Source organism: Octodon degus, unplaced genomic scaffold, assembly GCF_000260255.1.
Source record: "Octodon degus isolate 3935 unplaced genomic scaffold, OctDeg1.0 scaffold00073, whole genome shotgun sequence".
NCBI classification, from domain to species: Eukaryota; Metazoa; Chordata; class Mammalia; order Rodentia; family Octodontidae; genus Octodon; species Octodon degus.
This window is the reverse complement of record NW_004524649.1, coordinates 6308188-6333791: the sequence shown is the minus strand read 5'-3', so window position 1 is coordinate 6333791 and position 25604 is coordinate 6308188. Positions and strand designations below refer to the sequence as shown.

Sequence of the window (25604 nt, the reverse complement as noted above, 5' to 3'; positions counted from 1 at the left end):
TTTCTTTCTTTCTTTCTTTCTTTCTTTCTTTCTTTCTTTCTTTCTTTCTTTCTTTCTTTCTTTCTTTCTTTCTTTCTTTCTTTCTTGTGGCCGGCTAAGCCCTCCCCGGGAACAAGGTTAGCACAGCATGTGGTGCCGGGAATCAAACTGTGGTCGTCCCTGCACTTGCCTAAGCTTGCTTAAGCAGGCGCTTTAGATGGCTGAGCTATCTCACTGGCCCTGGAGTCTTTTTTTTTTTTTTTAATGTTTTTGTCTTGCCCTGAAGGAATATTAAAGTGTCTCAGTGGAGAGAGGCCTGTGCCCCTAGATGCCTGTCCTGTGGGCTGGAGTGGGCTGTGATGGGGCTGGGGTAGAGTTTGACTCACTCTTGTAATCTGGTGCATCCAGCATTTGCTTGCAGGGCAGAGGCTGTGGCATCAACACCAGCACACCCCCCATTGTGTGATCAGAGAGCAGAGGATTTTGGGGTGCATTTGCAATATGCATAATGATCACATTTGTCACAGGGAACTTCTACCTGCACATGGTATATCTAGATTCATCTTTTTCCCCAATTCCCTCCCTCGCTCCCTTCAGCCATTGTTTCTCTCTTTATTTAAAGAAGCTTTGTTTCCATTTTTCTGGTTTCCCCCTTGTTCCCTGCCCCATTTGAACATTTTCTTTCCATTCCCCAATATCTGTTATACATTTTCATCCTTATTTACACTATCAGTTTCTCACATCAGAGTAATCATGTGATACTTACAGATATGTATCTGATTTATTTCACTAAAGAGTATGGCTGGGGCTGGGGAGATAGCTTGATGGTTTAAGCACCGGACTGGCAAGTGCAAGGACCTGGGATTGATCCCTGATACCACATGCTGTGCTAGTCCCAGAACCCTGGGTACACTGTGCTGGCCACCAAAAGCAGGGGTGGTGGTGTACACCTGTAATCCCAGCACTGGGGAGGCTGAATCAAGAGGATCACTCCGAGTCTGAGCTGAGTCCCTGTACCAAATATATAAATAATTTTTTAAAATTAAAAAAAAAAAAAGAGCATGAATGCAAGGTGCATCCATTTAGCTAGACATGTCGCATGCTTATCCTTTATGACAAAGTAATACTCTGTTATCTTAAAAAGAAACCCCACATCTTATCCATCCACCCATTGATGGGCATTTGGGCTGTTTCCAAGATTTGGCTGTTACAGATCACACAGCTATAAACATGGCTGAGCATATGTAGGTGTGGTATGGTGTTTTTAATTCATTCAGGAAGACACCAAGGAGGGGACTAGCTGGGTCAAGTGAGACCTTTAGTTTCAGCTGTTTAAGGGATCTCCCCAATGATTTCCACAGGGGCAGAGTTTTTGAGGAATCCACGACCTGCTCTCTCCATACTGTCCCCAGCTCCATTCCCACCCCAGTGCACGAGAGGTCCCTGCCCCACACCACCCTTGTTCAGCCACAGTTGTTATTTCTTGTCTTCTTGGTGGCAGCTCTTCTAATTGGGATGACATAGCTCACCGTGGCTTCGATTTTCTCCAGTAATTAGTGATGCTGAACGCTTTTTCATGTACATGTCAGCGATTTGTATTTCTTCTTTTAAGAAAACCATATAGTCAGGCCCCCTGCCCCTTTCTTTCAGTACTGGGAATTAAACCAAGAGCTTTGCACTGTACTACCTCACCGGACCTTTATTATTATTTTTTAAATCCTGAGATAAGTTCTCCCTAAACTGTACTGACTGGGCTCACATTTGCAATCGTTCTTCCTCAGCTTCCTGCTTAGCTGGGATTAGTGGGTGTGTCAGCACACCCATCCCCTTATTTGTTTGTTTGTGAGTCAAGGGATTTCTTTCCTAGCTTTTGTGCTGCTTGGGCTCCTTGTCTCTTCTGGATACAAACCTCTTGTCGGAGGGGAAATGTGCAGATGTTTTCTGCTGCTCACTCTGCTGGTTGTTTCCTTTCCTATGCACACACTTTTCAATTTGGTGGTGTTCTGTGTATCTATTTTTGTTTCTGTTGTCCAGTCCAATGTTGGGATCTGGCCAGAGGGGGAAAGAAAAACCTTTGCCCAGATCAGCGTCACAAAGCATTGCCCCCGGGTTTTCTCCTAGTTGTAGTTTCTTACCTGGGGCCTCGGAGTCAAGTCTTTCATCCTTTTGAGTTGATTTTTGCAAATAGTGCGTGGTAGAGGCCTAGCTTTGTTGCTCTGCTCATGGACGGATGGCTGTCCTAGTAGCATTTACGAAGAGCTGTCTTTCTTTCCTCAACACTCCAGAGGTGTGTTCTGGGACTCTGGGTGAAAATCAGTTGACTTTGAGCGTATAGGTGTGGTATAATGTGGGGAGGTGTTTCTGTGCTCTGTGTTTTGTTCTGTCAGCCTGTACATCTGATTTTAGGCCAACAGCCTGATTTTGGCGACTCTTAACTTTGCCGTGTGCCCCAGGTCAGGCTGTGTGATATGTGCGACTTTGTTCTTTTTGCCCCAGGTAACTTTGGTCATGTGGTAGCTTTTGTGCCTCTGTGTGAATTTTAGGGATTTTTTTTCTATTTCTGTGAATAACATGGATTTTATGGCGATTACACTGAGTTTACAGATCACTTTAGGCGATATGGACATTTTAGCAATAACCTTAGAAGCTACCAGCATGGAATATCTTTTCATTAGTGTGTTTTTTGTTTTTGCTTTTGTTTTTTTAATTTCTCCCATCAGTGTTCTATGGCTTTCAGGGGAGAAATCCTTCAGCCCCACTACTGGGTGTTTATCTAGAGGAAATAACCTTAGTGTGTCTGAGCCCCTGCCACCTGGGCACACTGCAGCAGTGTTCATAGTGGCCATGACACAGAGTCACCTGGGTGTCAGCGTATGAATGCAGAAAGAAAAATAAGACACTGGGAGGCTGAAGCAGGAGGAGCACATGTTCAAGCCCATCCTGGACAATTTAGTGATTTAGCAAGAGCTTGTCTCAAAAAATAATAATAAATTTTCAAAAAGGCTAGGATATGGTTTACTTTGAAGGCACTAGGTCCAATCCCCAGTACGAGGTGAGAGGGAGAAGAAGAAAAGAGAGACGTGATACCCAGTATACCCTCCACAGTGCTAGGCTCATGTCCATGGGTTAACCAGCCCTGAGTTGAAAATGCTTTGCAGGAAGCTCTGTCTGTACCGAGATATACAGAATTTTTTCTCATCGTTTCTGAAACAAAACAGTGCAAGTTTTTTCACAACTTTGCTGGGTACTGGGTATGACACATCATCTTGGGGGTGCGGAGTACTCAGGAGAATGTGTGTTGTTGCTACGGCATGTGAGCATGCACAGAGCATGGTATGCCAAAGAGGTCTGGGTGACCAGCCTGGTGATGGGACAAGTGTCCTCTGGGTGGGCAGGGACCCCAGGAAGCTCGGCTGGGGGACAGGAAGGTGAGGCAAGGAGGAAGCACAACCAGGCCGAGGCCCAGGCCATCTGGGTCGTTCTCAAATACCAAGGCAGGGACTTGAGCTCCAGCTGTGTCTGCCTGGTGGGTACTGTGGCCCTGGGCTGTGACCTCGGGTGCTGGGTCCCGGGCAAAAACCTTCCTTACAGCCTGTGGAGCAACAACTTCTCAGGGCCATGGTCAGGGCATCAGGGGCGGGCACTGATGCGGCATGTGCGTCAGTCAGCACTGGCTTCCAGATGAGGAACCAGCCCTTCGCCTTTACTGGATTTCCTTTCTCGGTGACTCATCCCGGCTCTTTGATCCTCTATCTTTAGGGTTACTTACAACCCCAACCCCCTCTCGTCACCCCTCATTTCTTCCTCCTCTGAACCAAGTTTTGGAGTGCTCAGGGGACATTGGCCGACTCCACTTACCGAATAAGGATTTCCATACTCTGTTTCGAAACTCTCCCTTGTTGCAGCTGTAGGTTCTTGCCCCTCTCAGCTCCTTCCCTTGGTGTCCTCACCCTACCCTCCCTGTTCCCAGGGGCTGTGCTTCAAGTTAGCATTTCTTTCAGAATTTCTTCATTGGCTGTGGTGGTGCATACCTGTAATCCCAGTACTAGGGAGGTTGAGGCAGGAGGATGACAACGACTTTGAGGCCAACCTAGGCTACATAGTGAGTTCCAGACCAGTCTGAACTACCCGAGGAGACCTTGTCTCAAATGGCCTCCCCAGAAATTGAAATTCTAACATGATCAAGATGAATATGTATATGCAAGGTGAATATATTATGCAGCACAACGTGTACTAATCAAAACAAAGAGTCTGTGCAGAATACTCCCTGGAGCTGATCATCCACAGACAACCCCCAGCTCAGTAAGTTAGGGAATCCTGCACCCTCACCTGCACTGCACTCCAATTCCCAGGAGATTCTGTGGATGCTATGGTCACTTTTGTTTAATCCGTGTAACCTGGCTGGTTTTGTGGGATGTCCCCAGCCATGTCTGTGCAGTTCCTTCACCCTGCAGGTCACAGCTGGCCACACCTTGGGCTGCTGTCACTGAGCTGGAAGCACTGGGGAAGTGTTTCCTTCCACCAATTGAGCAACTCTTAATGCATTTGACATTCAGAAATGTTTGCAGGGGGCCCTGCAGAATCATAGAGAAGTAAGAAAACAATGAATGTGCTTAGTTTTAAGTAGGAAAAAAAAAAAAGCTTTGCCACATAGTGAATGTTTCAGGATCAAAAGTGGCTGGGATTCCATACTGAAAGGTGACCCCAGTGTGTAATTGAGTAGATTTGGCGAAAGAAAAAAAAATGTGGGGTGGCAAGAAGGGAGGGGCCCGGGAGCAAGGACAGAATCCAGCAGCTTAGCTGTGGAGTCAGCAGACACCTTATGTCCTCTGTTTACGAAGAGTAACTGATAAAGTGATCTCTAGCTGGCTCTCCTCTGTGGGGAAGTCAAGCACCTATCTCTATGTGTGGAGTCTCTGAGCCCAAGAGCTCCAGAGAGGGCTGATTTAATTCCTCTGTGGTCAGCTTCAGGTTCTTCCGCTAACTCCACTCACCAAATTATTCTTTCACTTCTACTTTGACCAAAATGAAAAGAGCAATGGTGCCACAGAGATAGCACAGATGTCTAAGCGCCTGCCGAGCCAAGCGCAAACAGCCACGTTCAATCACCCGTACCACATGCCATGCTGGCCCTGCCCCAGAGCAGGTATGGTGGTGTACACTTGTAATCCCAATGCTGAGGATGCTGAAAACAGGAGGATCATTACAAGTCTGAGCTGTGTAGTGAGACCCTGTACCATATATATATATATATATATATAGAGAGAGAGAGAGAGAGAGAGAGAAAAGAAAGAGAGAAAGAAAGAAAAGGAAAGAAAAGAAAAGAGCTGTGGCACACACCTGTAATCCCAGCATTCTAGGAGGATGAGGCAGGTGGATCACATGTTTGAGCCCAGCCAGGGCAGTTTAGCAACTCAGCAAGACCTTGTCTCAAAATAAAAATAAATAAATAAAAAGATGTAACTCACTGCCAAGGCACTGAGCGGGGAAAAAGGAATGGTTGCAGATAAATAGTAATGTTTAAGTAAAAAAAGACTGTCATTTACCACGTTGTACTACATGCGGTGAATGCTTAAAACACATAGCCACTCAAAATTCTTCCCCTCTTTTCAAACATTTATCCCATCGTTCTTATAACTCTTAGCAGCAGTTCTGGGAATCCTCTTTCTGAGTGTCCTTCTAAGATGTGATCAACAATACAAGGAATGCTGCTGCAGTGTGTCAGCCAACGGGAAGATGGGCTCCTAAAGAAATGGCAGTGTGTCCTCATCCACTTTATTCGTAGTATATGGTACTGTGTGACCTCCTGGCTCTTCTCCCTAGCCACAGTGACCATGAAAGGTAAACATTTGAATAGAGTCAGGCCGCTGAGGCAGCCGAAGCAGTGCAACTAACATTCAGGAAAGAGGACTTCCAGAACTGCTTCAGAAAGGGGCAAGATTGATGGGAGAAGTGGGTTGAACATGAAGAGGAGTATTCTGAGGGGATTAATGCCAATGTATCTCTTACTGTAACAAAATGTTAGGGACCAGGGATATGGCTCACTGGAATAAGCACTTCCCTGGCAAGCACAAGAGCCTGAGTTTAATCCCCGGTTGGGGGGGGGAGGAGCTGGGGAGATGGCTCAGTAGAGTAAGCACTTGCCTTGCAAGCACAAGGGCCTGAGTTCAATCCCTGGTTCTGAAAAAAAAAAAAAAAAAAAAAAGGACATTGTAACAAAATGTTTAAAACAGGTGAGCCTTCACTGTAATTTTTGTTGGGGAGGTGTACCAGGGAAACTCAGAACCCTGTGCTTGCCAGGCAGGCGCTTAAGCCACTGAGCTATCTCCCAAGCTTCACTGTATTTTTTTGACCAGTCCATGTTTCATTGGCCCAACAGAAATGAGACCAGTTCATGTCTTGATAACATGCCTACATATTTGGGCTGTATCTGTAATTTTTTTTAATGTATTTGGTTCAGGGTCTATAATGGTCTACAGGGTCTCACTATGTAGATCAGACTTGTAGTGATTCTCCTGTTTTCAGCCTCCCAAACGCTGGGATTATAAAATTGTGCCACACACCCAGTTTCAATCACCGTCTCAGTGTGCCCCCGGGGGTGGGGCCAGCACAGTTGGGGATCAAACTGTGGCTTCTGCACTCTGCCTAAGTAGGCGAGTTGGTCTGTTGAGCTGTCTGGCTGGCCCTTCTGTCTGTAGTTTTATGTTACATGGATTTTTTTTTTTTTTTTTTCAGAACCAGGTATTGAACTCAGGTCCTTACACTTGCTAGGTAAGCACTTATTCTACTGAGCTATCTCCCTGACCCTGTTACACAGATTCATACAAGATGAGTTCACTATTACCAATTGCCTCAGAGAATACATACCATTTTGCAACTTTTTCAATGAACAACATTGAAATGTTGATATTTTGGTATATAATCACTAAATATTGTACATCTCAATAAAGTGCACCAGAATCGGGCTGGGGAGATAGCTTGGTGGCATAGGCGCCTGCCTGGCAAGCACAAGGTCCTGAATTTGATCCCTGATATCGCATGCTGGGCTGGCCTGCACCATGCCAGCCTCCAGAACCATGCATGGTAGCACACGCCTATAATCTCAGTGCTGGGGAGGCTGAGACAGGAGGATCACTACGAGTCTGAACCACATTGTGAGACCCTGTATCTAAATAAATAAACATGTATGTAGATAAATAAATAAACAAATAAAGTGCACCAGCCTCACCATTAAGGGCTGCAAAGTTTCCCGTTGCTGGCCCACGCTGCACTTCATGTACCCTGTCCACAATCCTTGGACATTTAATCCTCCCTTATTGCTAAGGCTCATAAATGCTGCGGTGAATGGTGCTGTGCAAATCTGAGTTTCGCTATAGGTCAGCTTTTAGCATCAGAAACCTAGAACCTTAATAGTTTTCATTCATAAAGCGTTGACACACGCATTCAGATTCTCTTCCAGAAAGCCTGAGTCACTCGCCTCTGCTCAGGCGTGTAGAAAGCCCAGGGAAGACAGCTGGCTAGTAGGAAAGGAAAAGGGGAAGCGAATGTGACCCCTGTGTTCAGGAGGTGAAGCAGGACAGCTGGGGACCCAAGAAGAGCAGGAAAGGCCTGGGAATGAAACCCATGGATCTGCTTAATACATGACTCAAGAGGCCAGGTTATGAATGGATGGAGGCCATTGTTTCAGAAGTAGACATGTTATTAGGGCAGTGGGATCCTAATAAGAAGTGAGCCCAGCCGGTCTTCTTTCGTGTGTATGTGTCCTCTTGCTTTCTGCCCTCCACCACACAGTGATGCCATCACAAGGCCTTTGCCATGTGTGGCCCTTGACTTTGGACTTCAGAACTGTAAGAAGTTTCTGTTCCTTATAAATTACCCAGCCTGGGGTATTGTGTTATAGCAGCACAGAACAACCTGAAACAATGAGTACGTAACAAAAGTTGACTTAGTTCATGAATGAGAAAGTTCACAGGATATTACAGGTGGCTCCAGACACAGAGACTGGCAAGTGGGCCACTGAGCGAAAGAATAGCATCTTGCTTTGATGCACACTGTAAGCTCACTGTGAACCCCTGCCCTCCTCACTGCCATGGCCAACAATATTACCAACACTGTGATTTTCTGATTCAACCTAGTACAAGAACTGGCCAAGACAAACAGAACAATCAAACCATGGCCTTTGGAGTTTGTTTCTACCAAGCAAATGCCATTTGGTATACTTGGGTATGCTGGTCCACACCTGTAATCCCAGCATTCTGGGAGGCTGAGACAGGATTCCAAATTCAAGTCCCACCTGGGCAATTTAGCAAAATCCCATCTCAAAAAGTAAAAAGGGTGGCTGAATGTAGCTGAGTGTGAAGGCCCTGGGTTCAATACCCAGTGTCAGAAAAAAGAAAAAAAAAAAAAAAAAAAAAAAAACATGCCCAGTGCAGCTCTCCAGGCACTAGGGGTGAGGGCTGACGTCCCTGTAGCTATCTCCGATGGTCACCGTACAGCTGTGGTGGTGGCAGAAGGTTCCCAGCAGCCCTGCTCATGCCTAGAGGGGGTACTAGGCTGGCATGCCTGTGGGTCATGGTACTGGCCCTCTATAGGTTGTTGTTGTCAGTCCCCACTGACACAGCAGCCACGCAAGTCACTAACATTCTAAGCCAACATGGTTGTGCATGCCTGTAATCCCAGCACTTGGAAGGCTGAGGCAGAAGCATTGCCATTCATGAGTTTGAGGCCAACCTGGGCTACATAGTGAGGCCCTGTCTCAAACAAAGAAACAAACAATGAAATAATTTTCATTCAGCCCACACACCCACTGGCCTACTCAGCTTCAGCTGGAGCTCCGCATAGACACATAACCCTGCATCCCAGGTCTAAGAGGTCTAAGATTTTCAGAAGTTGTTGTCTCTGATTTATACCCTATAGTGCATGCTGTGGATTGTGGGGGTGCTATTGCTGAATGTGGTGGTATGAGGTGAGGCTGGCAAGAAGAGATGGGTCACTGCCATGTGGCCAGGAAGGGTTTCTCTCTCTACCTCTGCAGCTCCTCCTTTCTCTCTCTGCTTCCTGGCCACCATACCATGAGCCGCTCTCCTCTGCCAGGCCCCTCTGCCATGCCGCCCTGCCTCGGAACCAGCCAACCATGGCCGGTAAACATGAGCCCAAACAAACTTTTCTTCTTTAAATTGTACAATTGGGTAATTTGTCCCAGTAACAACAAGTGTCTAAAATATTACTGAACCATAGAGCACGAAACCCCACACAGACGTATGGTCACCAAATAAGCCCACACAACACCAGCCTTGGACAAGTGACATGGTAAGCCAAGGCCGCAGCAGAATGACTGTTTCCAGGACACAGCCTCAAAACGGTTGCTGCATTGTGTACATTGCACTATGGGATGCCATTTATATCTTTTAAAAAATGTTCTAACTTTTGTCTAAGGACGCTGGCTTAGAACGATAAAGCTGGGCTCTGGGCAGGGTCCCAGGACTGCCCGAGCCTGGTGACTTCATCGAGTTGGTGAACAGTGTCTGGCAAAATAAGGCCAACTTGGGTCTCGTGCACGGTTGGCAGATGCAGTTCATGGTTTAGTTATCAGGAAGGCCGTGTTTTCAGGCAAATGGCTCATGCTAAGGAAGAGCTTTGCTGAGATCGGAGAGAGCCCCGTGTCCATTGGCACTTCTTGGTGGCAAATAACTGAATGTCCCCTGCAGCCTCTTGTTGGTGGACACTACCCCTACGGTACTTCCTCATACCGTGCAGCTGAGGTTCGGGCGGACGGGCAGGGCTCCACCTCTCCATGGCCTGATTTACCCCTTCTGGAAGTCAGCAAACAGGGAAGTTAGCACAGGAGGCAGAAGAGGGAGGGAGCATGGCCCCATTGGGCATCTGTGTGCCAGGAATGCCAGCTAGGGATAAAAGAACACCACGCGTGCATCCTGGGTGGGACGCACACGAGGATCAGGCGCATCTTAGGTCAGAGTCCACAGAGCTGAGGTTTGTGAAAGCTTCTTGGAGAAGAGACCCACAGTGCCATGGAGGCTGGGCCCTGGGTCAGGGGAAGGTCACTCCAGGACCTGGCATCAAGCACAGTCCCCTGTGGCTGCCTTGGGTCCTGTCAAAGGCACAATGTGGATCTCAGTGCAGAGTGGGGCCTGTCTGGACCCAGCAGCTAGTGGTGTCTGGGGACCCTAAGGACCGGTCTTGCTTTCTGTGACAGACAAAGCTGGGTCCTGTAGCCTCCGTCCTGACCCCTGGCTCAAGGCAGGAGAGGCTGGTGTCACACAAGTCCCATCTGTGGCCTGGAGTTTGCTGGACTCTCCGACATGAGCAAGGCCGGTGCTACCACACCTGCAGGCCCCAGCTCCTTGGCTTTCTCAGGCTCCCTCCTGCCCTCTCTGAAGGGGACAGCAGTGTCACCTCCAGGCAGACAAAAGGAAATGTGAGTGATGGTTGAAGGGAACTAGTTTTAACCACAATGATTTTTTTCAATGGGAATGGATTCCTGTGTTATATTTGTTACTGTAATTAAACTTCAAAAATATAAATGCAAATTGCCTTTTCCCCCTTTGCTTTCTCTTTTGACAGTGTTGGGGATTGAACCCACAGCTTTGCACATAGTAAGCCAAGAGATTCAAAGTGCTAAAATGGCCGGCTGTGGTGGCACACATGTCAACTCAGCACTCAGGAGGCTGAGGCAGGACTGCTGCAAGTCCTGCCAGTGGAAACCTCAGCTCGGGGTTTCCCCAAACAGACTGTGTGGCTTAGCAGGGGTAGAGTCAGGTCTAAGGTGCACCAAGACCCAGCCTGTGAGAGTCCAGCGCAGTCAAGGCCAAGCGATGTTTGGGGAATAGAAGAAATTCCACAGCTGGGAGCCACGCACTTGGCTTTTCCCACACTCTGGTGTCAGCCTTCACCATATCAGCTCCACATCCCTTCCCACTCCGCTGATAACATTCCTGAGGGAGAGCGGGAACTGGAAAGGCACGTATCAGACCTGACCCTATAAGCACTTTCTGGTTTTATTTTTACTTGACCTTCAAGGGATATTTTTCTCCTTTTATCTAACACCAAAACAAAGAAAACAAGATCTGGGGTCCCTCCCTCCCTGCCCTTCCCCAGCATGCAAGGATGCTACACAAACTTCTAGGTGGCCTTGCAGACCAAGCGCTCTGGGTACAGGAAGGGGGTAGCCATGGTCTGGGTCTTCTGTGGTCCCCGTCAGTGTCTACTGCTGGAGACCAAGTGACTTCCTTCTAGCCTGGGGGATGGCTGAGTCTCTTGTGGCTTTTTGGCTTGGCTGGTTGGCTAGTTGGGTTCTTCTGAGACAGAATCTCTCTGTGGAGCCCAGGCTGGCTTTGAACTTGAGGTGATCTTCCTGTGCCAGCCTTCCAAGTTGCTGGGGTGACAAGCATGAGTCCTCATGCCCAGCCGTGTCTTTTAGCATCAGCTCTGTTTACCAGTGTTTGCCAAATTGAGATGATGTAGACAGGAAGGGAATTTGGAGCGTGTAGATGCCTGCACTCGGCGTTTTGGTCTCATTGTCCTATTTAATCCTTCTTAGTCCACAGTCCACCCCCTCATTAGATCAGCCTTGCCTTGGGGGTACGGGGAAGAGGGCATCAGGTGGTCCTGACTCCCCCCTCCCCTGGAGGCCTAGACAGGGGCAAGGTGGGAAGGGATTTAAGGGTGGGCCATCTACATTGGGTGTTCACTCCTATGGCACCTGGCCAGCCCCCCATGACCTGGCCTGGGCAGGTTGCTGCTTCCTGTGTAGCTCGGGGGTTGAGCTACCTGCAGAGAAGGGCCCAGCATGGCTCCAAGGTGGGACAAATTGGTTTGGGCTTGGTGGTGCGGTAGGCCTAACCCTGAGTGAGCTCAAAGGGTGAGAGAGAAGCTTTGCCTTCAGGGAGGCTCCTCCTGCCTTGGCATGGATGCCAGTCCCAGGTGAAGTCACCCAGGTGAGCACCCGGAGCACTGCAGTCCTTGGTCACCTCCCCTGCCTTTCCAGAGGTCATAGGGCCCTGGCCTATGGCTCCTTCTGTCCCCAGCCATGCCAGCATCCCTTGCTCCCCAGCTTCTTCTGTCTGCGTTCTACTGTGTACCACGCCAGCCACTCTCCCAGTTCTCGGGATCAGCACACTACCCCTACTTCATCTGTTTGTTTGGTTTCTTGGGACAGGGTCTGGCTATGCAGCCCAGTCTGGCCTCAGATTCACAGCACTCCTCCTGCCACAGCCCCCCAAGTGCTGGGATGACAAGTGTGTGCCACACGCCTAGCTGTTTCAAGAATCTTGCTGTGTGTCCTGCTATTCATCTCAGTTGACATCTGCTATACTCTATGGACATAAGGTCCAGGCCTCAGTCACTGTGGTTTCTGAGAAAGATAGAGGTGTATGGGGTTGGAGTAGGAATCACTGTGTCACCAACTCTGTGACCTGCCAACCTAGGGTGACTTCTGGCTGTGCTACATGACAGCTTTCTGTCTGTAGTCACCTTCCTGAGGAGCCGCACACCTCCGAGGCAGCCAGACAGGTAGGAAGAGCCCTTTCATCCCAGCCTGGAGCTGCCTAGACAGCTTCATCCTTTCTCCTTCCTGGAAGGATTCTAGGCAGGAAGAGGATTTGGAGACATTTCAGTTGTGAGCACCAGCTCTCTTTTCAGACAGGTGCCTGGGCTCTGTAGTTCTGGTGGGTCTGGAACTTACTCTGTAGCCTGCATTCATGATCCTCCCGCCTCGACCCCCCAAATGCTAGGGTTATAGGTGTCCACCACTGGCCTGGCACCAATTTGGATAAAAGATGTAACTACTGTTGGCTTTAGCATGGGAAAGCTTCAGTTAAAATTGGTTCATGCTGGTAAGTGATGAGTTATTCTTATCTGTCCTCAAGCAATGCAATTAGCAAGGAACAAGTGAAAGGAATAGGAGGAAGAGCCTAGGAATTAAAAACAAATAACACAAGTATATCAAGCACCCAACCCATGGGACCTGACTCTAGTTCAAGAAAGGAAAGGCTGTTTCATGCTAGTGGAGGACCTGGTGGGTAGGTAGACACCCCAAGTGGCAGGCCTGGCCCCACAACACTGACTGTGGCCCACCTGGTAGGTAGACACCTCTGAGCTGGTAGATAGGTAGGCAGGCAGTGAATAGAGGTGGCTGGAGAAATGTGTCCTGCTCTGGCACAGAAGTTGCCAGTGACCAGCCTTGGTGGCAGTCCTTCCTTGGGTCCTGGGCCCTCCCATCCTTCCTTCTGCACATGTCAGCACTATGACAGTGATTTGCCAACCCCAGGTGTGCACTGAGTGACAGCCACATCAGAGGTTCTCATGTTTGGCTATGGGGCACAAGGAAGCAAGTGTGGAAGGGGAGGTTTCAGGTGCAGCTAATGGTGTGTGCAGAGGAAGCAGCCGAGCTGGACCAAGTGGACACCTTGGACTGGGGAGTGTTGCCCACTGGGGTTCTTGCATCTGAATCAAGATGGCGGGCACAGGGTGACTGGGTTATGGAGAGCTGAGGAGGCCCAGCGAGCTCTCTGCCTCAGGGACTAAATTGTCCCTCTGAGCTTGCTGTGCCTGCCCAGCCTCCCTGCCAAAGGGTTCTCTGCTCCTGGTAGGCTGTGTGGCTTTCCTGCCCCCACCCATGACCGCAGCCAAGTGGAGGGGACCCAGCCCTAGTGGAGCAGGGCTGTCACACCCAGATTCTTCCATCTCTTTCCATTTTCATATGCATCCACCCTTGTCTTTTTCTTACTTTCCAATCAGTGTTAAGACGTGTATTAAGTGTACCCCCCAAGCACACACAGTACTGAGACACCCACCCCTCAGCTCTGCCAGATCGTGTCATTCTGTGACTTAGTTCTAAGCAGTGACACCTTACAAGTTGCTGAACATCCCCACCTTGAACATCTGCATCTGTATCTCCTGTGTACACACAGCCAATGTTGTGGATTAGGGTTGTAATCCCCATACAGTGTGTGTGTGTGTGTGTGTGTGTTCAGACTTTATGTCCGTGTGTGCTTAGAAACAAAATTTAGTGCAATAGCTACATCTCTGCCCTTTCTGTGATTTTTTATTTTAAGATAGAGCCTTGCTAAATCATCCAGGCTGGACTCTTAACTTGGGATCCTCCTGCCTCAGCCTCCCAGAGTTCTGGGAGGACAAGAAGCATAATGGCTTTGTTTTGTTTTTGAGATGGTCTCTCTCTATGTTGTACCCAAGCTGTTCTCAAATTCATGAGCTCAAGTGGTCTTTCTACCAAAGCCTCCCAAACAGCTGGGACTTTAGGTATGCACCACCCTTCCCAGCTTGTTTTAGCTTTTAAAAGGCTCTTTGAACTTTTATACCTATGTATGTGTCATTATAGGTAGCTCTAGTTTGTTAATTTTACTTCCAATGTAGCAGTCCATATCTCAAGTTACCTATTTGGTGAACATTTAGGAGCTTGGAATTTGGTGTTCTTCTGTGCTTGGAGTGTGTGACACTCTTGCAAGGGTCCCTTTCACCCATGTGCAAGGGTTTCTCTGGAGAGCATACCTGGGTGACTGTACCTGTGACCCTAACAGATACTACTAAATAGCTTTCCAGAATGGGTTGGTGACTGCTTTCCCTGCAGTAGCATGGGGGGCACCCTTCGTGCCCACATGCTGGAATGCCAGGCACTGTCAAGCTTGTTTTGATTGTTGCTGCTTTGATGTGTGTGAGATGGGACCTCTAGATCCTTCTCCCAAGGGACCAGTGCTCCCAGGAATCCTGGCTGCTGTCTTCACCACAGACACACACAGGAAGGGCAGGAGTCAGGCAACAAAAAGGGCCTGGCTGGAAACCTCTGCCCTCTGAGAGCTGGAGTGCTTAGAGCTATTTCCGGGGTCCCCTCTCCCTAGAGGGCCTCCTGAGACAATTGCTCCAAGCCCCCAGCTTTGGAACACTGGCCATGTTATAAGCCACTGACTTCCAGCTATGGAAGTAGCTCCACCTTGAACATCAAAAGCTACTGAGCAGGGATGGGAAGATAGCTCAGCAGTCTAAGCGCCTGCCTGGCAAGTGTAAGGATCCAAGTTCAATCCCTGATACCACGTGCTGTGCCACCCCTGGAGCCCCAGGCACACCGAGCTAGCCACCACAGGTATGTTGGCACACGCCTGTAATTCCAGCATTGGGGAGGCTAAGACAGGAGGATCACTATGATTCTGAGCTGCATAGCAAGACCTTGTATCAATAAGTTTTTTTTTTTTAAAGCTACTGAGCAGATTTATTCAAGAGCTAGTTAACACTGAGTTAAAATATAATCTGCCAGCTAATATGCACCAATGAAAATATTTTGTAAAATCTTGACTTACCCAAACTCTTCCTCTGTTTCCCCCCGAAGCCTAATCTTTCTGCTCACATTTATTTATCTTCAGCTAGAAAACTGCATCTCAAAGCTTTTATTGTCAGAAACTTTCAACATGCATAGTTATCAAGGCCCCAGAAGAGCAGCACTTGATGCTCCCTGGGAATATTTGCCACACTAGAAATCAAAATGAAGATGTGTTTAAATGTTTATTTGAAAATAAACATAGAAGTCAACCCCTTCTATGTTGACATAAATTGCTTTTACATAAAAAAAGAAAACTGCATGTTCAAAGAACAGTGAGTGGTGTGGCATTCTGAGATGGAGCTCAGCAGTGGAGCCCTTGCCTGCAACAGAGAAAGAGAGCTGCTGCTGGAGACAAAAGTGGTGGGCTGAGAGTTTAGACACAGCCCCTGTGCAAGCACATGGGAGGGGGACCTGGCATGCTCAGGCTCTTGCAGGAGGAGGTCCTTTCCCCCTAGGTCCCCCTGGCCCTCCACCCAGACACCCGCTGCCAGACCTCTTGGTTCTTTTCCTTCCTACCCCCAAACCATCTTTTATTTTTGATTTATTTTTTTTCCTATTTTTTTACTTTTTAGGGAAGTGTCTACAGGTTGTTCAGGGTCTCACTACTAGACTGGACTCGTAGTGATCCTCCTGTTTACAGCCTCCCAAGTGCTGGGATTATAGGCTCAATTGCCATCTCAGCGTGCCCCGGAGGCAGGGCTGGCACAACAGGCCTGGAGATCAAATCCCTGGCTCCTGCTTGCAGGAGCTTTAGTCTGCTGAGCTATTTGGCAGGCCCTTGATTTACTATTTTTAAGTTCTTATTTTATTTTATTCAGTCATCCATTTATCCTGAGAGAGGCTCTCATAATGTGGCCCAGGCAGCCTTCAAACTGCTGGACTCAGCTGATCCTCCTGCCTCAGCCTCCCAAGAGCTGGGGCTGTGGGAGTGCACCACTGCTCTCCTACTCTTTTTTAAAAAGCAATGCATATTATTCCTAAGATGTTTGATATGCAGAGAGATAGTGAGGTTAAACTTAACAGCCTAAGTTGTATGGTAATAACAATAAGCTTGTCTTCTGGATGGTTAACAACTTAAGTCAGCAGACCAAAATTAGAGAAAAAGCAGGGCTGCAAGGAAAGCCAGCATTTTGGCCCTAGCCTTCTAAGGTCAATTAAGACTCAGGACATATGAGATCTTGCATTGTAACGTCATGTAACTCGGCAGTGTCCCAAATTTTCTGATCAAGGAGATTATGGGGCCAAAGAGGAAAGTGATCGATGATGTAGAGTGGGCCTAAGGACAGTCACCTGGAGAGAAAACATTCTCTCAGGCTTTCACAGAGAGCACATTGGCCAAGCAATGGTCGTGACTCATCCACAGGGCTGACACTAACAAACAATCTGAGGTACAAGATCTCAGGATAAATCCTAAGGGGATTTCACTGACCTTATCAGACCCAAAAGCTACAACTCTTGTTGCATAAATCCTGCTTTATGTTGTTCTTAACCATCCAGAAGAAAAGTATAAAAACGAAATATAGGAAGTAAAGCCATGGTGTTATGTTGAGCTGTAGGGGACTCAGGTCAACAATTTCTGACATTGCCAGTCAAGCGGAAGACCCAATACTATTATGGGCTACTGAACCCTTTTAGATTATTTTGCTGAGTTAACACACCTATAATATTCAAATAACAGAACTAAACAAAAAAAAGGGTGTACAGATGAATGTCCATTTTGTATCTGTGTATTCCAAGTGGTTAGGATAGATATATAGTTACATTCTCTTAATGAATAGAGTGATTTGTTCTAATGGTGTTTGTAAATAGGATATCATGTCCGCATCTTGTACAGCAATTAACCACTAGGAAGAATGTATGCAATGTGTTAATTATTGAAACTGTCCTACCAATTTGATTTGAAACTGTCTCATTGCTATTTGTTTAACAATAAAATTATGGGGAAAAAATAAATTAAAAAAAACCTAAAACAAACAAACCAAAAAAAAAAAAAAGCAATGCAGAGCTGCAGGCACAGCTCAGCCTTGGGGTGCTTGCCTGGTGTGTGCAAGGTAGTAGAAGAGAGGGAGAGGGGTAATCTGTGCTTGGGAAATGAATTGATAAGCCACGTATGTCTTTTAGATATGCTTATTTTTTCTACGACTGAAATATTGACATAAAAAGTATAATGCAGAGGATACTTCTGGGGTATCTCTTTGGACAAAACTAAATGTGAAGGCCCGGCCTCAGGAGGATTTATTTATGTGTTCGTATTTAGCAAATGAGCTGGGTGACATACTCTTTTCCTTCTTGCAGCATTGAAACCCAAGTTCTCCCCCAATAACGAAACTGAGATTCTTCCCCTTTTTAAAGGGAAGCTCCCCGCTCCCCACCCTCTTCCTTTTTTCCACTGCTTAGAGGAAATTCACAGAGCCAAACACACACACACACACACACACACACACACACACACACACACACAAAACAGAAATCCGTGGTCATTGTGTTCCTGTCCTGGCTCGGCCAGCTCACCCCGCCTCTGTACTCCCTGACGTCACATTATTTGTGTCTCTGAACAGCTCATTGACACCATTGCCTCGGAGATCGGAGAACTGAACCAGGAGATGGTGCACACCGATGTCAGCTTGGAGAACGGCCTGGGACCTCCTGAAACCCACAGGTGACCAAAGCCTTGTCTAGGCAAGAGAGGGACTCAGAGGCGGCCTAGAGCTGCTAGGGCTGACCCTTGGCCACTCCTCCTGGAGTCTGTGGTGGTGGCGGCTCCAGATGAACTCTCTGTAGGAGGTGGGAGTGGCCCGAGAGCTCCTGTCTGTTGGCTGCTTCCTTGAATCACTTTGAAGGCACTTGAACCTTGTACCTTCATCGCCATTCTTCCTGACACTACAACCTGGAAACCTAAGCCTGTCTGTGCTGAGAGCACCCACCGGCAGTGATGGCGACATAATGCGGCGGAACCATCCCTGTGCAAGCTAGAGCTCAGGGGAGCCGAGTCAGGCTCCAGGAGGTTGGCAGGGAGCAGCTAAAGAGGATGGACTCATTTTGCATTCTCAGGTCAGAATAAACCTCGGCATAGCCTGAGCCTGAAAACCACCCATATAGGGGAACTGGCTGTGTTTGCAAATGATTAACCAGGGGCGGGGATGTGCCATGCTGTTAAGCGCAGTACCCAGCCCTGGCCCTGAGACATAGCAGTGCTGCTCTGTACCTGAAAACGCGTATGGAGGTCAGGGGGAGCAGAAGGCTGGAGGTGACTTCTGCCAGCTCTTGTGTGCTGATTCTTGGTGACAGAAAGCTCTAGACACTTGACGCTGTTGGGGCCATCAGCAACCCCACCTTCTTACCCCAGAAGGTGGGGCCAAGACTGCCTAGGGCAGTAGAAGCTGAGATTTATGGTGTGGTTTGGCTGACAGGTCATGCGACAGGCAGGCAGGGTGATTCTGGCTGTCTAGGCAAGTTTTAAACTAAACCAGCTTGACTTGTTCCCTGACTGAGGTGGAGAGGGAGGAGAGAGCAAGTCCCAGGGAGGGACTTGGCTGCCGCTTTGATGCCAGTGGTGCTTTGATGTCCTGGTCCCTAGAGGAACTGCCTTCCTCTTGGCTGTGAAGTTCCCTGCGACTTCATTCCTTGCCTTTGCTGCCAAGTGACAGGTAGACCAGTTGTTCCCCATACCCTTTGCAGCACCTGGTATTCTAAGGTTCTTCTTCTCAGCCTCAGTGTGAAGAGCTCCAAGGAGATAAAGCTTTTCTGCCCATGAGCTTGACAAATACAACTGATTTTTGGCTTGAAACTTGCCATCTCACATTCAGAGTAGTTCAAACACCATGGATCTTCAACCAGGGGTTCCTCTTTACCCTTTGCATTGTTGAGCTAAAATTAAACTGGAAGCCTGGGTTAATGACACAGTGTGAAGGCAGCTTTCTTTCTTAGATTTTTTTTTTACTTTTTTTTATTGTGCCTTTTTTTCCCATTTATTATCCTTTTAAAAAAAAAAGACCTTTACTTGAGAGACATTATGGCAATAAATGGTATGTCATGACAAGAAACAAATAAATCTATGTCACCTTTGTCCTAGTCTCCCGGAACTGGGGATTGAACTCAGACCCTTGGGCTTGCCAAGGAAGCGATTATTCTACTGAGCTATCTTCCTGGCTCGAAAGCAGCTTTCATAGCACTGATTTCTAACACACAGAAAGCAATCTTAGATGAAACCAAGCTCTGCAAGTGACAGACAACCGGAGTGTCAGGAATACCTCCCCCTGTATGAGTCTTTGATACAGTTTGCATTGTAGAAAGATATACAACATGTGAGGAGCCATCCAGACCTTGTTCTTGGGCTTTGGCAGGTACTATGTGGGACAGCTCGGTGATCACATAATCTTTAACATCTCATGGATGGATAGATGGGTGATTGATGGATAGACAGACAGACAGAGAGATAGGGAGACGATGGATGGTTAGACAGATGGATGATGGGTAAATGGATGGATGGATGGATGGATGGATGGGGGTGCATGGGGGATGGATGGAGGAATGGATGGATGGATGGATGGATGGACTCTTTGTCATTGAGCCATATACCTAGATCTCTTTTCATCTTTTCCTTTCTTCTTAGAGTGAGCATAAGTACGCTACAAAGCCTTTGTGTATTTTTTCAGAGTAATGTTACTTGTTCTTGATGCTGTTTTGGTTAAAGCTGGATTTATTAATTTCTAGAGGCATTTTATTTGGCTTTTCAAAAAAGTAATAAGAAAGAAAAGGCAAGATAAAATGTTTCAATTTGTTTTGTTGTGACTGAGTCTCACTATGTAGTTCAGACTGGCCTTGAATTCACTATGTAGCCCAGGCTGGACACAAACTCAGAGGAGTGTTCCTGCTTCAGCCTCCCTTGTGCTGGAATCACAAGTAGGTGCCGTGTTTTTCTGACTGGGCTTGAACTCATTCTGTAGGCCAGGCTGGACTCAAACTCCCAGTGATGTCCTTCCTCGCTTCACTAGTTGTGGGATCGCAGGCATGTGTTCCTACAGCCTGCTTAAGTTGTCTTCTTTGCCATAGTATATGATGTTAGCAGGACGTTGGGCTCTGCCTCTGCTGGCAGCAGCATCTGACAGGTCTCAGCCTCATTTCTTAAAATCTTTACCTAGCCTGTGTCTGGCTGGTCCCTGTCACCTGACCACTCAGCCCTGAGCTTCCCAGAGCTGTTGCCTGCAGCCTTTTCTCCTCACACCTGTGCTCTTCTGTTTCCTGCTAGTGTTGCACAACACACTGAGAAATCTGCATCACACCTGTATCGGTAAGTGGGGAAATAATGAAAGCTGCCCCGAAGGGCTGTTGGGAAGTCTAAAGAAGTGACTTAACAGAGCACCTAGCAGGTGCCAGAGACAGTGTGTGCTGTTTGAAACGGAGGTCCCTTAAGTAATCTCCTAGGTCACACTATCCCAGCTGTGGTTTCCATGCTACCCACATATTGGTGATTCTCAGCTTACCCCTGGACTCAACATGTATTTGAATCCAGAGGTTCTTGGCCAGAGATCCACTCAGCAAGTGGAGACCAAGGCGGGGCTTGGATCCCTTCATAGGCCCTGTCTGTCCTGGCTTCCTTGGCCACTAACTGCGCCTCTAGGAGCAGGCCTTGCACTCATGCCCTTCTCTCCTCAGCCCTCTCTGCTCATCTCCAAAGCTTAGCAGCTCACTGTTTATTTGCTTGCATGCTTGTTTTTAAGACAAGGTCCCCCTAGTTCAAAACTGGCCTTGAACTTACTGTGTATCACAGGCTAGCCTTGTACTTGCGGTAATTCTCCTGCCTCAGCCTCCTAAATACTAGAACAGGCATCACCACATCAAGCTGTCCTAGAGATTATAAGTGATACAGAGATTATTGAAAGCACACTGGAGGATGCGTGTAGGTTCTGTGAAAATACTGTGCCATTTTGTACAAGGGATACAAGTGCCTGCAGGTTTTGGCATCAGTGGGAGCAAGCACCCTGGACAGCCTCCTCTGGGATAGAGAAGACATTGCCTACTTAATTATGTGTCTTATGGCTTTTTCACTGGAAAGAAAGCTCCAGGGAGAGGGTCTCAGTGTGTCGGTCACTGCCCTGACTTCAGTGCCTTGAACGGCTGTGGCACGGCTTCTGTGTGAGAGCTGCATATGGAGTGGGGAATCTAAGGAGCCCAGGCCACTGGGGCCCAAAAGCCCCTGAGGCTTCTTGAGGGATCAAGATGGTCCCCAGTGCCAACACATAAGAAAGGAACAAGCTATGCCCGATAAGATGGCTCGGACCTATTATCCTAATATTCGGGAGGCTGAGGCAAGAGGATCGCCAAAAGCTCTGAGCCAGCCCAGGCTACACAGTGAGTTCAAGGTCAACTTGAATTCTACAGTGAAACCCTATCTCAAACCCACCCTTGAAGAAGAGAAAGAAAAATTGAAAATGCCTAATGGTCCTTGCTGTTGCTCCCTGGGGAACAACAGAAACTCTGTCCCCTTTCTCCTGCAGCCAACTGGCATCACTGTCAGCTTGGCGACATGGCTGTGCTGCTCCTGGGGCAGGAGAGTGGCAGCAGGTGAAAGCCACCTCCGCCCTTTGCAAACCATTCCTAAGCAAAAGCCAGCAAGCCAGGAGAGCAAGTCCGAGTGTCTTACTCTTGAGTCTGCGCTCTCATCAGTGTTTCCTGTTTCTTGTCCTCCAAGCCCACCCTCCATGGAGACCAGAGCAGTGGGAGACAGTGGTCTCTACATCCACGCAGAGGAGGGGTCTCGGGGCTGGAGGCTGAGGCCGGCCAGTGCTACACTTCACACCCCAGATGACAAAGTTGCCAAAGATTCCTTTAGCCCAGGCAAAGGAGAAGACCTATAAAACAACACTGGGAGCATTTCCCAGCCTCTGGCTGGGCTTACAGTTTCCCCGGGGGTCCTGGCTGGACTGGGTCAGTCAGCCCCTCACACCTTTGTCAGTTCCTATGCCACTTGGCCTGTGTGGCTCTCCTGCCACCCGGCTGGTCTCCTTTCTAAAAGCCTTCTAGAAAGGGGACCAGCCTCATCCACGTGAGGGATGCAGACATGTGGGATTCGATGCACCCTCCTACACCTCACCCTACGCTGCTACAATGTAGCTGCCAGCCGCCAGCAGCAGCCCCTTTCAGGAAGCCTGCTCTTCCTGGTAGCCGTGGGACAACAGTGACACGGACCTGTCCCTTGGACAACCCTCTGTGTTGTCTCTGGGCTAGGGTCAGGACACAAGGTCAGAAGAGAAGGTGTTGGCTCCCCAACCTTCCCTGAGATAGGGTAGAGGGACAATGGCGGCTATGCAGGCTGCCATGCAGCCTTCAGAAGGAAAATCATGCTAGGCAGGTGCTGCTTTAAAACATCCTTCTACTTGGCATTAAGTGTGACTCAGCAGCAGCGTACAGAGTGGTGTGGAGCTCCATGAATTCACAGACAGACCAGAGAACCAGAGCCAGAGCAGGGCAGAGCATTCCTGACACCCCCAAGGCCCCCACCTGGTCCCTGTCACATCAAGGAAAGCCACGGAACCCCTGTGGCCTTCATTAGCTCTGCCCAGCTTGCGCTTTATTCTCTTGCTTTTTGACTGTTTCTTGTGTTCTGTTGGGGGTGATTCTTGGTGTCAGGTTTGAACCCAAGAGCTCACACACCCCAGGGAGGCGCTGTATCCTGGGCTGCACTCCTAGCCCCACTCGGCTGTGTTGGAATGTCGAATCACTGGATTCGTACAGCAGTGTTTCCAAAGCTTCTTCATTCACTATGTTGTGCAGGTTTCACTGTGTGAATACACAGCTTGCTGCTCCCTTCTGCTGTGGGCGGGTGTCTGAGCTGGATCCAGTGTGAGATATTGGGATCATGTTGCTGTGGATGTTCTTGTGTGTGTGTTTCCCTGGACACAACAGTACAAGACTGGAGGGACTGAGTTGTGGGCAGGTCTACGCTCAGCTCCGAAGTGCTGGTATCCATTTGCACTTCCACCTAGGCTCACTGAGAGCCCTGTATCTCTCATGGCAGCATCTACACTAGGTTCTGGTGATGGTTTTGTGGCTGTGTTGATGTGTTTGGTGGCTGTGTTGATTCAGTGTTTCTGAAACCAGGATAGGCTGGGGCCATAGTTCAGCAGCATAAGCTCCTGCCTGGAAAGTACAGAGTCCTGAGTTAGAGCCCCAGTACCCCAAAAAACGAATTTCTGAAACCAGGATAGAAGGAGACAGGACCTGTGTGTTGTCACACAAGGATTCATCTCATCTCACTGGATTTGGAATAGAAACTCTGTGGGTCTGACAGGGCCCACATTTTCACAGGTCTAAGTCCAGAGCTGAATTCTGAGCATACAGCTCATTCCTTGGTGGTGGCAGAAGGTATTTGGGGTGGTGCAGGAAAAGGCACAATGATCAGTGTTTAGGAACAGTGTATGAAGGTGAATTTGCATTTCATTACTGACATTTCTACTTTTGAATTTTAGATCTAAGAAATTGAAACAGAAAAAAAAAAAAAAAAACCAGCAGTGAAATTCTCCCTTCTTAGCAGTAGACCTCTTAGAGTCTATTGCTGTACTTTGTTACTTGCAGGCAGAAATACTCTGTGTCTCATGAACTGACCTAGGCCAGGCTGCTGTCTGCATCATGAAGAGAGGTGTGTGACCGAAGACAAGGCAGCTATTTTCAGGCTTTAGGCCCGACCCTTAAACTCCAACTACACCTATATGGTATAACTTTCATTATTTAAAAAAAATGTGTATAGAAGTGTTTTCAACTTCAGTGAGTACAGACACAGAATTATTTTGCTTTTGGTCTGCCTGTTGGTTTTCTGAGACCGTGCATTGCTCTGTATTCCAGGCTGCCGTGCAATGGCTTTGTCGCCCAGGCTGGCCTCGAACTCTCAGTGATCCTCGTGCCTCAGCCTCCTACAGGCTGGGGTTAGAGGTGTAGGCCAGCACACCTTCTGAAACCCAGGCTTTAAAGCCACTTCATTTTATTTTACTTTTCTTTTTTCCTTCAAATGATAAAGAAGCTATACTTCATTGATTTATATTATCTTTTGTTCTCTTTTTGAAAAACTTATGGGCTTCTCCTATTTGGTGACAAACAGTAGAAGAGGGCATCAGTTTTCTGTTCTGCTCTGTCTTTCTGTGCATCTATATTCTGACCAGAAGGTACTTTTATCTTCTACTGTCCTGAGGAGGATCTTCAGAGGCTTTGCTCCTGAGGTCATTTAGCAAGCAAGGTCACACCGTTGCAAGCACAGTCACTCTGCCTCCACTTCTTTCCAGTGTCTGTCCTGTGTGGGGTTGGCCACTGAAGCAGATAGTTCCTCTCACTGTGTCTGGACCCCTGTGTCCCCCACAGTCAGCACCAGGCCACACTTGGGCGCAGGCTGAGAGTTGTGGGCACTAGGACAGCTCCTCCTAGAAACTATCATAGTGCAAGAGAAAGCTGGGCTTTTGCAGAATCTCAGGCTCCTTGTTAAAAAAAAAAAAAGTTGATGTTCACAAAGTGCTGGCTCCTCCTTACACCCTTGTCTGTTTCAGAGAATGGCAAGAGCGCATTTCCACCCATTCCGGTGGTGCGGTGCCTGTCTGTCCGTATTCTCTCTCCTGTCTTCAGTAAAGGCTGCATTCCAACAGGCAGTTGAAGATCATTCACCCCAAGCCCTCTGGAACGCCCTTCCCCTTGGCTCAAGCGACACTTGTGTGTCTGGCTTTGTTCCCAGAGGCAGCTGCTGGGCAGTGGTCGCTTTGGGCAAGACCTACTGGCATCCCGCCCATCTGTGGAATCTTCTATGGTGACCAGTTTGATCAGTTTCCCCATCACTCCCTCAAGCCATGCATCTTGAGTATGGAGTCCAAGCATGGGGAACACTGTCCACCCTTGTGCTCTTTGTGTTCCTTGATTGGTGACAGCCAAGTTCGGCTGCAGGGCGGTGCTTCCTGAGTGGGTGCTAGTTGGCAAAATTCTTGCCAGGGGAGATTGGAGACTTGACCCCTGCAGGGCGGAAAACTGGTAGATAAGTGAGTTGCAGGGAACAAAATGAGGACAGAAGAGCACTAAAGGAGGAGGGGCTGCATGCAGGTGAGTCCAAGCCAGCACTGGTTTTAGAAAAGGTCAGACTTGCCGTCAGCCTTAGCAGCAGGGAGGCACGCAGGTATGCAAGCAGGCCATGAATGTGCTGGAAGGCTGCTTAGTCTGTCTCAGTTGGTGATTGCTATCATTTTTTTTTAAATTTTATTTATCTATTTGTGTGTGTGTGTGTGTGTGTGTGTGTGTGTGTGTG

General features: G+C 48.1%; 1 protein-coding gene across 5 annotated transcripts in view; it reads left to right on the top strand.

Annotated features, from left to right (window-relative positions):
* Positions 1-25604, top strand: part of Rin2 (Ras and Rab interactor 2) — a 182214-nt gene that overhangs the window by 104051 nt on the left and 52559 nt on the right. The window contains exon 4 of one of the 5 annotated variants that reach the window (XM_023720066.1): positions 17887-17987. In XM_023720066.1, the coding sequence (XP_023575834.1) occupies positions 17887-17987 (101 nt within the window). The other 4 variants (XM_023720070.1, XM_023720067.1, XM_023720071.1 and 1 more) reach the window with 4 other exon arrangements.